Source organism: Mesocricetus auratus, unplaced genomic scaffold (genome assembly GCF_017639785.1).
Source record: "Mesocricetus auratus isolate SY011 unplaced genomic scaffold, BCM_Maur_2.0 Super-Scaffold_100003, whole genome shotgun sequence".
Lineage (NCBI taxonomy): Eukaryota > Metazoa > Chordata > Mammalia > Rodentia > Cricetidae > Mesocricetus > Mesocricetus auratus.
Window position 1 is genome coordinate 47,803,712 of NW_024429188.1, and position 13,078 is coordinate 47,816,789.

The 13,078-nt window shown below is 45.8% G+C and overlaps 2 protein-coding genes across 3 annotated transcripts; both read right to left on the reverse strand.

The window, feature by feature from the left end:
• Positions 1-85: 85 nt before the first annotated feature.
• Positions 86-3,284, reverse strand: CUNHXorf65 (chromosome unknown CXorf65 homolog). The gene is made up of 6 exons (XM_005081185.4): positions 2,871-3,284; positions 2,665-2,751; positions 2,171-2,305; positions 933-1,001; positions 340-506; positions 86-208 (listed from the first exon to the last, which is right to left on the reverse strand). Exons 1-6 carry the CDS (start codon positions 2,893-2,895, stop codon positions 116-118), a joined length of 576 nt encoding a protein of 191 aa, XP_005081242.1. The 5' UTR covers positions 2,896-3,284; the 3' UTR covers positions 86-115.
• A 143-nt stretch (positions 3,285-3,427) lies between these two features.
• Il2rg (interleukin 2 receptor subunit gamma) lies at positions 3,428-7,342 on the reverse strand. Of its 2 annotated transcripts, XM_005081186.4 has the most exons (8): positions 7,185-7,342; positions 6,833-6,971; positions 6,436-6,617; positions 6,093-6,232; positions 5,253-5,415; positions 4,683-4,779; positions 4,422-4,491; positions 3,428-4,097 (listed from the first exon to the last, which is right to left on the reverse strand). In XM_005081186.4, the coding sequence occupies exons 1-8, from the start codon at positions 7,297-7,299 to the stop codon at positions 3,912-3,914; spliced, it is 1,092 nt and encodes a 363-aa protein (XP_005081243.1). In that variant the 5' UTR covers positions 7,300-7,342; the 3' UTR covers positions 3,428-3,911. The 2 variants fall into 2 exon arrangements, with proteins under 2 accessions (XP_005081243.1, XP_012976780.1); XM_013121326.3 differs by lacking the exon at positions 3,428-4,097 and having other exon boundaries at positions 4,441-4,491; positions 5,357-5,415.
• Positions 7,343-13,078: the final 5,736 nt, after the last annotated feature.

Below are 13,078 nucleotides of genomic sequence, written 5' to 3' on the forward strand. Positions count from 1 at the left end.
TGTGCAGATACTGGGAGAAGGAGTCTTTCTAGAAAAAAAGAAACCTCACGTTAAATTCCAGTAATTTCATGCTCTCCCCTGGTAGTTGCTGCTCTCACTTGGTCTCTTTATTGAGTTAACGATGTCTCTTGAGAAAGTCTGCTCTAGTCTTATAGAATGGTCTTCGGGTGGGAGGTGGCCCATCTTCATCGGATCGTCCAGATTTGGACTAGAAAAGAAAAATAAATCTATTAATGTAGAGGCTCTGCAGGGAAGGTTTCCACTGTCTAGGGCTAACTGAGGGAGAACATAGACATCAGGGTTAGAAAGGAAATTCTTGGGGGTCAGCAGTGCACGGACCTTCTGTTGGCTGCTTGGGCCAGAGATCTGCTGGGTTCCACTACTCTTGGAGGCTCTTGCTGTGAGATTTAAAGAGGATTCCATGGCTGCCAATCTCTTAGCTTCTAGAGTTCTAAGCATCTTTATTCTGCTCCTCTCCAGGAAGTCACATTGTGTGCGCAGGGACTCTAGAAAACAATAAAAGGCACCATCACTGCTGAAGAACAACAGAGACAAAACTCATCTGATCGTTCAGTTGATCAGTCAGAGTAACATGGCCTAAGACAGAAATGATGAGAGGGTGATTGGGAAACTGAGACGATGATAATGAAGTGGGAAAGGAAGACATATATTGTTCACTTAATTTAAACTAGACACCCCCGAAAGTTTACCTAGACCCTTGTTCCCCTTTTCCTTGACTCCTATGATGCCACCTACCCCACCATGCTAGTCCTACCCCTACCTTACCCTCTCTGAGAAGAGTCCTTCGCATTCAGCCTAGGCTGTCTTTACTTCAAAATCCCCTTGAGTACAGGGGTTACCACCAGTGTATGGCACTATGCCCAGCACACAGCTATACAACTTCCCACGCCCCCCACCACCACATGCCTTACCAACTAGTTCGGGGTCTGGATTCTTCAAGAGGGGCACGACAGCTTTGTAGGAATTCTCAATCCTGGTACCTGTAAACATATATAGTGTTGAGCTATTTCCAGTTCCTGATATATACCAAATCTCTGCCTTTTTGAAGCCCAAGATTTCAGAATCCTAACACTAAATACTTTCTTGAGCTGGTGAACTTTTTCCCTCCCCTTTGGCATAGACCTACATGAACCCTAGGATGAAGTAGGGTCACATGGTATATATGAACCTAACCTAGTGCCACCAAAACAGTGCCTTTCTTTGAGCTGACTAGACATGGTCAATTTGGATCTGGTTTTTGTTTGTTTGGTTTTTGGTTTTTCAAGGCAGGGTTTCTCCGTGGCTTTGGAGACTGTCCTGGAACTAGCTCTTGTAGACCAGGATGGTCTCCAACTCACAGAGATCCACCTGCCTCTGCCTCCTGAGTGCTGGGATTAAAGGCATGAGCCACCACCGGATCAATTTGGATCTGTTAAGTGTGTTTTGGGGGGTTCTTGAGATAGGATCTCATATAGCCCAAGTTTTCTTTGAACCCCTAATGTTCCTGGCTCTACCTTGTGGGTGTTTCCTGAGGCAGTGTCTTGCTATGTAGCCCAAGATGGCCTCCAACTCTCAATCCTCCTTACCTCAGTTTCTAAGAATGTATTTCTGTTGGGTGGTGGTGGTGGCACACACCTTTAACCCAGCACTCGGGAGGCAGAGACAGGTAGATCTCTGTGAATCTTAAGCCTAGTCTGGTCTACAGAGTGAGTTTCAGAACAGACGGAGCTGTTACACAGAGAAATCCCGTCTTGGAAAAAAAGAACATATTTATTTATTTTGAGACAGGGTCTTATGCAACCCAGGCAGTCCTCAAAGTTGCTATACAGTTAAAGATGACCTTAAACTTCTGACCCTCCTGTCTCCACCTCCCAATTGCTAGGATTATAGGCAAGCCCCACCACACTCAATTTTATGCAGTGCTGGGGATGGAACCCAGAACTTCATGAATGCTAGGTGAGCACCCTGCCAACTGGGCTACACCCTAGCCCTGCTTTGTGTTCGGTGGTGGTGGTGATCTTGCTATGAAGCCCAGGCTGTCTTTGAATTTACATTCCTCCTGCCTCAGTTCCCTGAATGCTGGGATTACAAGAGAGAGCTGCCTTATTTTAAGGACAAGTTTCAGAATCCATCTTGAGGAACTCTATGGAGAGTACCCCCAAGCCTCTACCTGGTGCTCCACGTTCCACTTTACAAACGTAGTAGGTATTTCGAGCTGTAAGGAATTTGGTGGCATAGTCTCCGGGTGTCTTTGACAGGAAAAGTAACTTCATGGTCCCAGTTTCATCACACAAATCAATGGTGCCTAGGATAATTGGGACAAGTCAGAACAGAGAACAAAACTGGGCATGGTAGCTCACGCCTTTAATCACAGCACTGCAGAGGCAGAGGCAGGTGGGTCTCTGTGAGTTCCAGGCCAGTCTGGTCTACAGAGTGAGTTCGAGAACAACCAAAGATACATAGAGAAACCCAGTCTTGAAAAGCAAAAACAACAACAGAATAGAGAACATGAGTAAACAGGGCCAGTGGTCTTCTACAGAATGGGTTTGAAAAAGGTTCAGGGATATGAGGATAACTCTTCTTGCTGGGAGAAAAGTTTAGAGGCTGGAGGCAGCCCATTGCTTCTGACCTTCAGTCACCCATATTCCTCCCCAAACCACTTACTTGTTTTACGCAACCCCATTTTCTTTCGGATGTAATGTAGCAACAGGAGAACAGAGCAATTGGTATTGACCAGAAACTCTTGATTATCTGAGAAGAGATGGGATGGAGGTATGCAGGCCCTTCTCTGCTTCCATCTCCTCTGTGATCTCTGCTATCCTCAACCCTCCCCAAGTCCCTGCCCAGACTTGCTCTGTGCTGCCCCTCACCTCCATGTTTGATGTAGATAAACATGCTATCAAGATCATCTCACTCTTCAAAGATCCCCAGGTGACTCATGCAGAAAGCAGGTGTTCTAGTGCCCCTGGGGGCCTGAGGGTGCCCATAGGTTTAGATGACCAAAGGGGCAGATGTATCTCATAAGTTGAAGGAGGCCCAGCCTAGGCAGACAGGAGAGAGCTTTTGGCAGTTGGGAAGGGTCAGCATCTCTATGGGTGGAGCCTGAGGCTGTAGTTGAAGGATTGTGATGTCAGAAAGTGATGCATACAGTAGAAGGCGGAGTAAGCCGAGAGAAGACACTGGGTGGGATCTGTAAAAGAGCTTGTAGGAATTGGAACAACACAGCACATACGACTCTAAACTGGCCCCTGGAGTGAACATAGAAATTTACCAGGGAAAAGTGAGTTACCAGAGCAGTATTTCCTTTAGTTCATTTGCGGTGCTCTTCATTCTGCAGTATGACCCTACTACTCCTTTTTCCTACCCTCAAACCATTCCTCCCAACTCTGTTTCCCCTGCTTCCCAACCCCACAACAGCCATTCCTGATGATCATTGGTAGAAACTTTATTTCTCATTGGTTCAGGAACAATTGAATGGTAGATGGGAAAAGGGAGGGAGGATCCTGTGAAAGAGAAGGGCAGTGGTGGGCATGGTGGTACATGCCGATAACCCAAACCCTCTGGAGGCTGAGGCAGGAGGATTGCCTATGAGTTATGGGCTAACTTAGCAGCCTTCACAGTGAGTACCCAGCCACCCAGGGCTACAGGGTTAGACTGTCCCCAAAAGCAGGGGAAGGTAACAGACTTGGGGGTGAGGGTGGGGCTTGAGCAGGGAAAGGGGGCAAGGAGCATTTCTCAAGTAGAGCATATTGAATGGAGGAGCAGTTACATGGGGCATGAAATTGAAAATTAGCCACTGAGGGAGGCAATGGGCATTGGATCCAGATTGTCAAGATGAGCAGGGGAAAGTTAGCATCTCTTAGAGCTATAGGACCCTGAGATTCCATCATCAAGGGATTGAGGCTTAGGCTTCAGGCTTCAGGCTTCAGAGAATAACATGGGGGAGGCCAGTAGAGGGTATGCAGACTGCAAGGAGAACCTCCTGGCCCGTCTCCTAGGGCCCCTCCTTTGGGAGGAATCTCACTGACGTGGCAGAATCGTTCGCTGTAGTCTGGCTGCAGACTCTCAGTCAGCCCTTTAGACACACCACTCCAGGCCTAAAGACAGATATCTCCAGGTCAGAGGTCAATGAGGGGCAGGAAGCAAAAGACTCAGGCTCCAGTCAAAGGAGCTCTCACAACTCTGCAACCATTGTGATTACAGAAGGGTTACCAGGCTCCAGGGTGCCTAATACCAGTTTCCATCTGCATCACACAATCTCTTTTGCTCTGTTTCTCTGCCTAGCCCACCCTCCCTTTGGTCAGCCACATCCTGGTAGTGTAAGCCCCCTCCTCCCTCCGCTCAGCCCCCCTCACAGTCTGTCTTGCTAGCTGGCAGTTGGCTGTTGATAGACTGCAATATGTGTATGGCAGTGCTCTTACCGAAAAGTTCCCGTGGTATTCAGTAACCAGATCCTCTAGATTCTTGATGGTGGGAATTCGAGGCATTGCTCTGAAGCAGAGAGAAAGAGGGGAGCAGAAGTATTAAATTAAAGCTCCTTTATTACCCTTCATCCAATTGGCCAGTGTGGAACCTATAGCTTCCTTTCAACGCCCTCATCATAGCTCTTGATGATCTACCACTGGAGATTTTGAAATAACCCTGCCACCCCACCTCATTTTAAGGGCTCCCTGAAATCTCACCGTTCTAGCCAGCAATACACAAAGATCAGGGTAATAATCAGTCCCATGGAGCCAACCGGGATGAGCACAGCTTCCAGTGCAAACACAGAAGGATTCTCTGTAGAAAAAAAAAATGAAAGGAAAATGAACCCTGCATTTGTGGCACTCATAAGACATGGATGCCAGGCACCATGCCAAACACACTCCTTATGCTTACTTTCCATACATCTCATGAGAGGGAGGAACAGTGTTTATCTACATTTTGCAGATGAATAATCCAAGTCAAAGAGGTCAGTCCAGATCCAAGGTCATCTCCACTGTGCAGACTCTATGGAATGTTATAGATACTGCCTACACATTCCATATTCTCCTTGAGCACCCTTTGGCCACCTTGGGGATCCACTCTCCTATTTTGGCTGCACCCCTTCTCATCCTACATAGAAAACCCTGCTTCATAGTGATTGAATTTGAACAGTGGGTGGAGGTAGAGGCTTGGGAATAGAGAGATAAAGCAAATAATGATGGTAGTGTGTTACAAAGGTTGGGGTACTTGGTTCACGATTTAGGGGTCATGTATTTGGACCACTTTACCGTTTGCAGTATGACTCCCCCAGTGAACAGGTTGGCTCCATTTACTCCAGCGTTGAGCACTTCCACAGAGTGGATTAAAGCGGCTCCGAACCCGGAATGTGTACAGTTTCTGTCCATCCACACTAGGCAAGGAAAATCTAGGGTTCTGATCCACTATTTGTTCCTGGGGAGAAGGGTGTGGGGAAAATGGTTATCTTTAAAGGAAGACAGAATGGAAACATTCTTGTGTATAACTCAGTGTCATCTTCTGATTCTTCAAACTTCTGGTTCTTTCCCATTCTGGGAAAAACAAAACAAAAAACTGGTTCTGGTTCCTCCCAGTTCTACTTCTCTCCTTTCCTGGCTACTCACAATGCACTGCTCCCTTCTCTAACTTAACTCAGAAGTGGATCTCCCCTGCAGATCCACTCACTGCCTTGCTTCATGTCTGCATCAGGAAGAGGATGGGTGGGAGAGCCAGAGTGAAAGCTCACTGGAGATGACAGAAAAAGAAATGAGCTGGGCGGTAGTGGCGCACGCCTTTAATCCCAGCACTCGGGAGGCAGAGGCAGGCGGATCTCTGTGAGTTCTAGGCCAGCCTGGTCTACAGAGTGAATTCCAGGACAGCCTCTAAAACAGTACAGAGAAACCCTATCTCAAAGAAAAAGAAAGAAAGGAAAAGAAATGAAAGTATAGACAGAGGAACTTGGAGGCAGAGACCTGGGGCCGGGTATTAGGTCCTTCCATCTGGATAGTTGAATCCTTCTATCTGGCTAGTTGAATCCTTCCATCTGGCTAGTTGAATCCTTTCTCCTCTCTTGCTTGGCATTAGCTACTGCATCCATTCCTCAAGTCACTTACCGTCCAGCTTCGATCTCTGTCGCTCCGGTACTGCACCAAGTGTTGTAAACAGTGTTCTGCATATCTGCTTTTCCAGCTCAGCTCTAGCTGGGATTCACTCAGGTTGTAAAGTGTTAGATTCTCCGGAGCCCAGGGGATCACTGGAGATATGTGTGCGTGTGGTCATTGCCCTGGCCTAGACAAGTCAGGATCTTGGAGGTAATTCCCCTTATTCCTCCTCCCTTCCCCATCCCACGCCCCTATCTTCTCCCTTCTGCCCATGACCAACAGTGAGGAAAGAAAAAGATTTAATGTCCAGTGCCCTCAAGCTCCCTGGCCTCTTGGTCTCTTCTCTCCTGATTACCAAGATTCTGTAGGTTTAGCTTCTGTTCAGCTTGCCTCTGGGGTCTCCGGGGATCCTGGAGTTGAATGACAAATGTCTGGTAGAGCTGGATCTCCTCTTTTTGTATCTGACACCCAGAAGTAATCTCTTCTGAGAACAGATAGTGGCCACACTCCCGGAATTTATTATCAGATCTCTGGTACCTAGAGAAGGATTACAAGGAAGAATGATGGGGCAAATGTGGGTACTGTGTACATCCATAACCTAGCCGCATTTCATCTGAACTGACAACTTATCCCATGAGAAACTAGTAGGGTGCCTGAGAAGCTGGCTACCCTCTTCTTTGATTCCCATGCAGTCTGTCTCAGCTATCCTACCTTCTTTTCTTTCCTGTGCTACCCACTCTCCCTTCTCATACCTGTAGTGCAGAGTCAGGTTGGTGGGCTGGAGCTCAGAACTGCTATTCCAAGTGCAATTCATATACTCGACATTGAACACAAAACATTGAACCTCTGGGAGGGGCAGAGTAGGAACACTGGTGTGTCCATGGAAGAAATCTAAGTTTGAGAACCAAATGAATAGTGGAGTGGAAGAAAAGAAATCTTGGTCAGAAGAAGCAGAGGGAGACAGAGAGCCCTTCCCTGTGCCCGCCCCACTCAACTCTTTCACGGCTTTAAATGGCCACGATCAGGCTCCAGATTTCCTCCATAAAGCCCTTTCCCCATTGCCTTTCTCCTCTCAACAACCCCCTCTGGTCCTAGATTTCCTACCAGCTTTGGTGTCTTCATTCTCACTGGGCATGAGAACCTTGGAGCTGCACCCTACCCCTAGCAGGAGCAGCTGAAGGAGTAAGAAGGATCTAGATGGCAATAAGGGTTTCAACATGGCGCTTGCTCTTCTTTCTCTGGGTGTAGTCTGTGTCAGAACCCTGAACCACTCTCCCACAACCCCTCCCCACCCATACATTTCCTTTTGTCGTAGCTTCCGGTGGAAAGAACCTTAGAAACCACGGCAGTAGAGGGGGGTTGGTAAATGGGTTCAGTGACAAAGACTAAGTCCTCTGGGAGATTGGGTTCTCCTGTAAGGTGATGTTAGGTCAAGATTAATAGATGATCAACAACAGTGTCACAGAGTCAAGAATCTTCAGGTCACCTAAGTTCAGGAAGGATCTACTGAACACCCACCCCCACCACACACCCTCCTCCCAATCACCTTCTCTTCTAAGTTATCTTTTAGAGTGGAGGGTCTGAACACCCCCATCCTGTGTTGTGATCCTTCCTTGACTAAGTCACCCTTAAACCTCTGTCAAAGTTCTGTAGTCTTGGGAGGATGGGAAATAGTGACTTGATTCATGTGAGCACACATATAGCTGTCTTTCCTCTGACCTAATCTAAACTAGAATAGCCACTCCTAGCTGCTGCCGGAGCTTGGTCCCTGTTGACACTGGTGAGAGCTAGCTTCTGAAATGGAAGAACAACAGTACTAGCTTCAGGCTCCCCTGCTCCCTGCAAATCTGCTTCTCTTCCTGTCTTCCTTGTCCTGGTTAATAGTATCATCACCTGCCAGACTTGAAACCTCAGGATCCTCCTCATGTCCCCCTTCTCTCTCATGCTGAGAATCCAATCAGCCTGTTTCTGTGGTATTTCTCCCAGCAGTTTCCTCTTTTCTGTTACCACAGTCACTGTGTTAAATCAGCCTCTCATTACCTTTAGTCATGATTATTCCTGTAACCCACAAACTGGTCCCCTTTCTAAAGAGCCTCTGCTCTCCAGGCCATCCTTCATTCTGTGGCTAGATTTACCTTCCCTCAAAGCACAGGGTTGATTAGAGAAGCCATTTACTGAAATTGTTTATCCAGCCAACATTTATTGTGTCTTTAATATGTGCTGGGTACAGTGTTTATGTTCTGAGAACATAAGACAAATAAGATGTCATCATTTTAGAAGCTCATAGATAAGTGGGGAACATATAAATAATACAATATACTGTAATGAGTTCTACAGCATAGATGTGGAGATTCTCCAAAACACAGTTGTACAAAGGTAGGAACCAGCCAGCTGCTTTTTTCCTAAGCCTGATTTGCTAATCCATTTTCTCTCTGGTAAAATTACACTCATTTTTTTTCAGATTCTGCTTTAAAAGCATCTCTTTAGTAAAGTGCCCTTGAACTATCCTCTTTCCATCTTGGTCAATTTATTACTTCCCTCTTTTCTGGGAAAGGTAGTAGTGGTGATGTTGAAACAGGGTCTCATGAACTCAGGCTGGCTCCAAACGTGGTATACAATGAGGCTGGCCTGGAACGTCTGATTTCTATGTCTCTACCTCCTAAAGTACTGGGATTACAAGGAAGTGCCAGCATGTTTGATCTGCGATCCTTACCTTAATCATACTCTTAAAAAAACCCTTTTTGCCAAAGAAAACCACAAATTCCGAATGCACATATCTTTTTGGAGGCCACCATTTTTTTTTTTTTTGGTTTTTTCAAGACAGGGTTTCTCTGTGGCTTTGGAGGCTGTCCTGGAACTAGCTCTTGTAGACCAGGCTGGCCTCGAACTCACAGGGATCCGCCTGCCTCTGCCTCCCAAGTGCTGGGATTAAAGGCGTGCGCCACCAATGCCCGGCTGTTGGAGGCCACCATTTTAACTATTACAGAGGTAAATACCTCAAAAGTCTTCAAACGCTATCCATAGCATTTAGGATTCAAAATCTATTGATCTATTAATCTATACTAGCCACACTGGATACATGTGTGCTTATTCTTGGACTGATTTAACCACTGCCTAACTTAGAGAAGGATCTCCTTATAGAATGACCAAAATCTAGAATACTGGCACCATCAAACCTGAATTGCCAGGGGAATCAAAGGGTAACAGTGCTGGTGAGAATAGGAGACTCTAGGTTCATTGCCACTTCATGGTTTTGAGACAGGGTTTCTCTGTGTAGCCTTGGCTGTGCTGGAACTCACTAGGGTGGCCTCCAACTCAGAGATCCGATTGTCTCTGCCTTTGGAGTGTTGGAACTAAATGCATGTGCCACCATGCCTGGCTGCATTTTTCTATTATTTTTGTCCCTTTTTTTAAAAAAGCCCTCTGTACTTAGGGTGTTAATGATGTACCAATGTAGAACATGAATTCATCAATTGTAACAAAATGTACCACTCTAGGGTGAGATGAGGAGAGGCAGAGGGAGTGAATTGGAGCAGTTTCAGGTTCACAGCAATATTAAGCAGAAGGAACTAACTCTACCTTTCTGTGAACCAGAAGTTGTTCCAATTTTTTTCAAACAAAGTCTCACATTTACCATGTAGCTGATGATGATCTGGAATCCTGATCTTTCACCTCCAGTCTCAAGTGTTGGGATTACAGGCGTGTACCACTACACTCAACTGCTATATCTGGTTTTAAAGACCTTCAGAGTTAAATCTAAAGTCACCACATCCAGTACATTTGCCTCTACCCAATCAGATTATATTTTTAAGGCAGGCTTTTGCAATTCTCCTCCTCCAGTGGCCCTACTGCTAAGGGTTCACTCTTTGAAAATCAGCTTCCTAGAGCCAGGTGTGGTGGCGCACATCCTTAATCCCAGCACTGGAGAAGCAAAGGCAGGAGAATCTCTGTGACTCTGTCGTCTACATAGCAAGCTCTAGGACAGACAGCTAGGACTACATAGAGAGACCTGTCTCAAAGGAAAGAAAGAAAGAAAGAAAGAAAGAAAGAAAGAAAGAAAGAAAGGAAATAAATCAGCTTCCTCATCCAGAAAATGGAGACACTAACAGTCCCTAAATCATGGGGAGTGTGGATTAAAGAGGATACTGTCTAAAGCATGTGACACAGTAGGTGCCTCTCACTATAGTAAAGGTTCTTTTTAAAATTTATTTATTTTTGGATTTTGTCAGACAGGGTTTCTCTGTGTAGCTTTGGAGCCTGTCCTGGATCTTGCTCTATAGACCAGACTGGCCTTGAATTTACAGTGATCCACCTGTTTCTGCCTCCGGAGTGCTGGGATTAAAGGTGTACCCCACCACCATCTGGCTTTAAAATTTATTTTTTTTATTTTTTATTTTTTTGGTTTTTCGAGACAGGGTTTCTCTGTATTGTTTTGGAGGCTGTCCTGGAACTCACTCTGTAGACCAGGCTGGCCTAGAACTCACAGAGATCCGCCTGCCTCTGCCTCCCGAGTGCTGGGATTAAAGGCGTGCGCCACCACTGCCCGGCTCTAAAATTTATTTTTAATTTAAAAAAGATTAATTGCTGGGTGGTGGTGGCACAGGCCTTTAATCGCAGCACTCAGGAGACAGGGGCAGGTGGATCTCTGTGAGTCTGAGGTCAGCCTGGTCTACAGAGTGAGCTCCAGGACAGCCAGGGCGATACAAAGAAACCCTGTCTCAACAAGCAAAATTAATTTAAAATTTTTAGATTTATTTACTTTATTTTTATGTATATGAGTGTTTGCTTGCATGTACATGTGTGCACTACATGCATGTCTGGCACCTTTGGAGGAGAGAAGAGGGCATCAACTAGTCTGGAACTGAAGCTATGGATGTTTGTGATCTCCCATGTGGGTGCTGGGAGTTCAATTTAGGTCCTCTGCAAGAGCAACAAGTGCTCTTAAGCACTGAGCCATGTGTCCAGCCCAGGATTTATTAATTTTTATTTTATGTGTTTGAATGTTTTGCCTGCATGTAAGTCTATGCACCACATGTTGTGTTGTACCTTGTACCAGAAGAAGGCATCAGAATCTCAGGTACAGACTATCGCTAACTATCTTATGGGTGCTGTGAATTGACCCCTCGCCCTTTGGAACAGCAGGCAATGCTCTTAATCCTTCAGCCATCTCTGCAGCTCCTCTTTCTTAAATTAATTATTTATTGAGACAGGGTCTCATTGTGTAGCCCTGGCTGTCCTGGAATTCAGAGATTGCCTGCCTCTGCCTCAGGAGTGCTGGGGTTAATGCCCTTTGCCACCAGACCTGGCAAAGATTCTTTTTTGCATGTATTTATTTGTTTGCTTATTGTATGTGTGTACATGGAGGTCACAGGACAATTTGTAGGAGTCAGTTCTCTACTTCCATCATATGAAAACTGAGGATTCTATTCTGGTAGCACAAGTGGCAAGCATCTTCTGCCTTCTGGCTGGCCCTGCTGTAGTAAAGGTTCTTAACTTGTAATTCATAGATACTTTGTGGATACATAGATTCAATGCTCCCTGATAGAAAATATCTGATACTTTGTATAAATACTGTTCTGTGAAGAAGATGAACATTTCCTCCTCCTCCTCCTCCCCTTTCCTTTTGATAAGGCCTGGAAGCTTCAAGAGGAAGGCGACTCTGGACTTTTCAGTGAGTTCTCGGCCACCTTGGGCTACAGTGGGATGACCCCAAAAAAGAGGGGTGTGTATGTATCACTATGTAGTTTGGGCTGGAAGTGAACTTGCTATCCTCCTGCCAGTGTATGAATTACAGGCGTGTAACACATATACTAACCTTTGATGGTTTCGCCTATACCCTTTGGTCTTTTTGAGACAAGGTGTCACTATGTTGCACTGGGTGACCTGCAAACCTCACCACATGTGTCTCTTTGTTGGCTTTTTTGTTTGCTTGGTTGGTTGGTTTGGGTTTTTTTTTTTTTTTTTGGTTTTTCGAGACAGGGTTTCTCTGTGGCTTTGGAGGCTGTCCTGGAACTCGCTTGGTAGTCCAGGCTGGTCTCGAATGGTTTTTGGTTTTTAAGAAGGGTCTCTATGTTGTCTTGGCTGTCCTGGAGCTCACTGTGTATTCCAGGCTGGTCTCAAATTCACAGAGATTCTCCTTGCTTCTCTGCCTCTCCAGTGCTGAGATTAAAGGCGTTTACCAGACGGGCAGTGGCGGCACATCCACGCCCTTAATCCCAGCACTTAGAAGGCAGAGGCAGGTAGATCTCAGTGAGTTCGAGGCCAGCCTGGTCTACAGAGTGAATTCCAGGACTGATACACAGAAAAACCCTGTCTTGAAAAACAAAACAATAAAACTGTTTACCATCAACCTGAGTTTGATGTTTTTTCCCTGCTGTTGTTTGTTTTGTTTTTCGGGGAACAGGATCGCAGTATGTAGACTTGGCTGTCCTGGAATTCACTATGTAGACCAGGCTGGTCTCAAACTCACAGAGATCTGTTTTCTTTTGCTGGACTAAAAGTATGCATTAGCAAGTCTGACTAAGGGTTAATAAACAACGACAACAAGAACAAAAGGATTAGGGAGTTTTGGTGCAGAGGGGCTGTAACTACCTGGAGAGATTGGAAGCAAGCATTTCAGCTTTATACAGGTGTTTTCTTTTTTGTGAGACAGGATCCTTTTGTATCTCAGACCATGGGTGCTTTTTAAAACAATAGTAGTCTCTAATCTTTACAACCATCTTTTAAAGGAAGCATTAACATACCCATTATCCAGATGTAGGAACTAAGAAACTCAGTGATTAGTAAAAGATGCAGTTATTAACCAAAGTAAACATCCACGAGCACTTATTTTTGGCCAAGAATTGAGTGAGGCGACGGGAACCCAGTTCCAGCTAGAGCTCAGCATCGCGGCAGCCTCCCCCATTTCAGATGTGCACCTCTGGCAAAGCCATGCGGGTGGATTTTTAGTAGGTGAAATTGACTTTCCCTCCCAGGGCCCGAAGCTCCCGGGCCGTGGG

Excerpts from the sequence above, each read along its gene's own strand:
- Il2rg (XM_005081186.4), bottom strand. The coding sequence starts at position 7,299 with ATGTTGAAACCCTTATTGCCATCTAGATCCTTCTTACTCCTTCAGCTG. Across the intron at positions 6,233-6,435 it reads GCTAAACCTACAGAATCTTG|TGATCCCCTGGGCTCCGGAG; the intron begins GTAATCAGGAGA and ends ACATATCTCCAG. Across the intron at positions 4,492-4,682 it reads GTGTATTGCTGGCTAGAACG|AGCAATGCCTCGAATTCCCA; the intron begins GTGAGATTTCAG and ends TCTCTGCTTCAG.
- CUNHXorf65 (XM_005081185.4), bottom strand. The coding sequence starts at position 2,895 with ATGTTTATCTACATCAAACATGGAG. Across the intron at positions 2,752-2,870 it reads TATCTACATCAAACATGGAG|ATAATCAAGAGTTTCTGGTC; the intron begins GTGAGGGGCAGC and ends ATCTCTTCTCAG. Across the intron at positions 209-339 it reads GCCCAAGCAGCCAACAGAAG|TCCAAATCTGGACGATCCGA; the intron begins GTCCGTGCACTG and ends TTTCTTTTCTAG.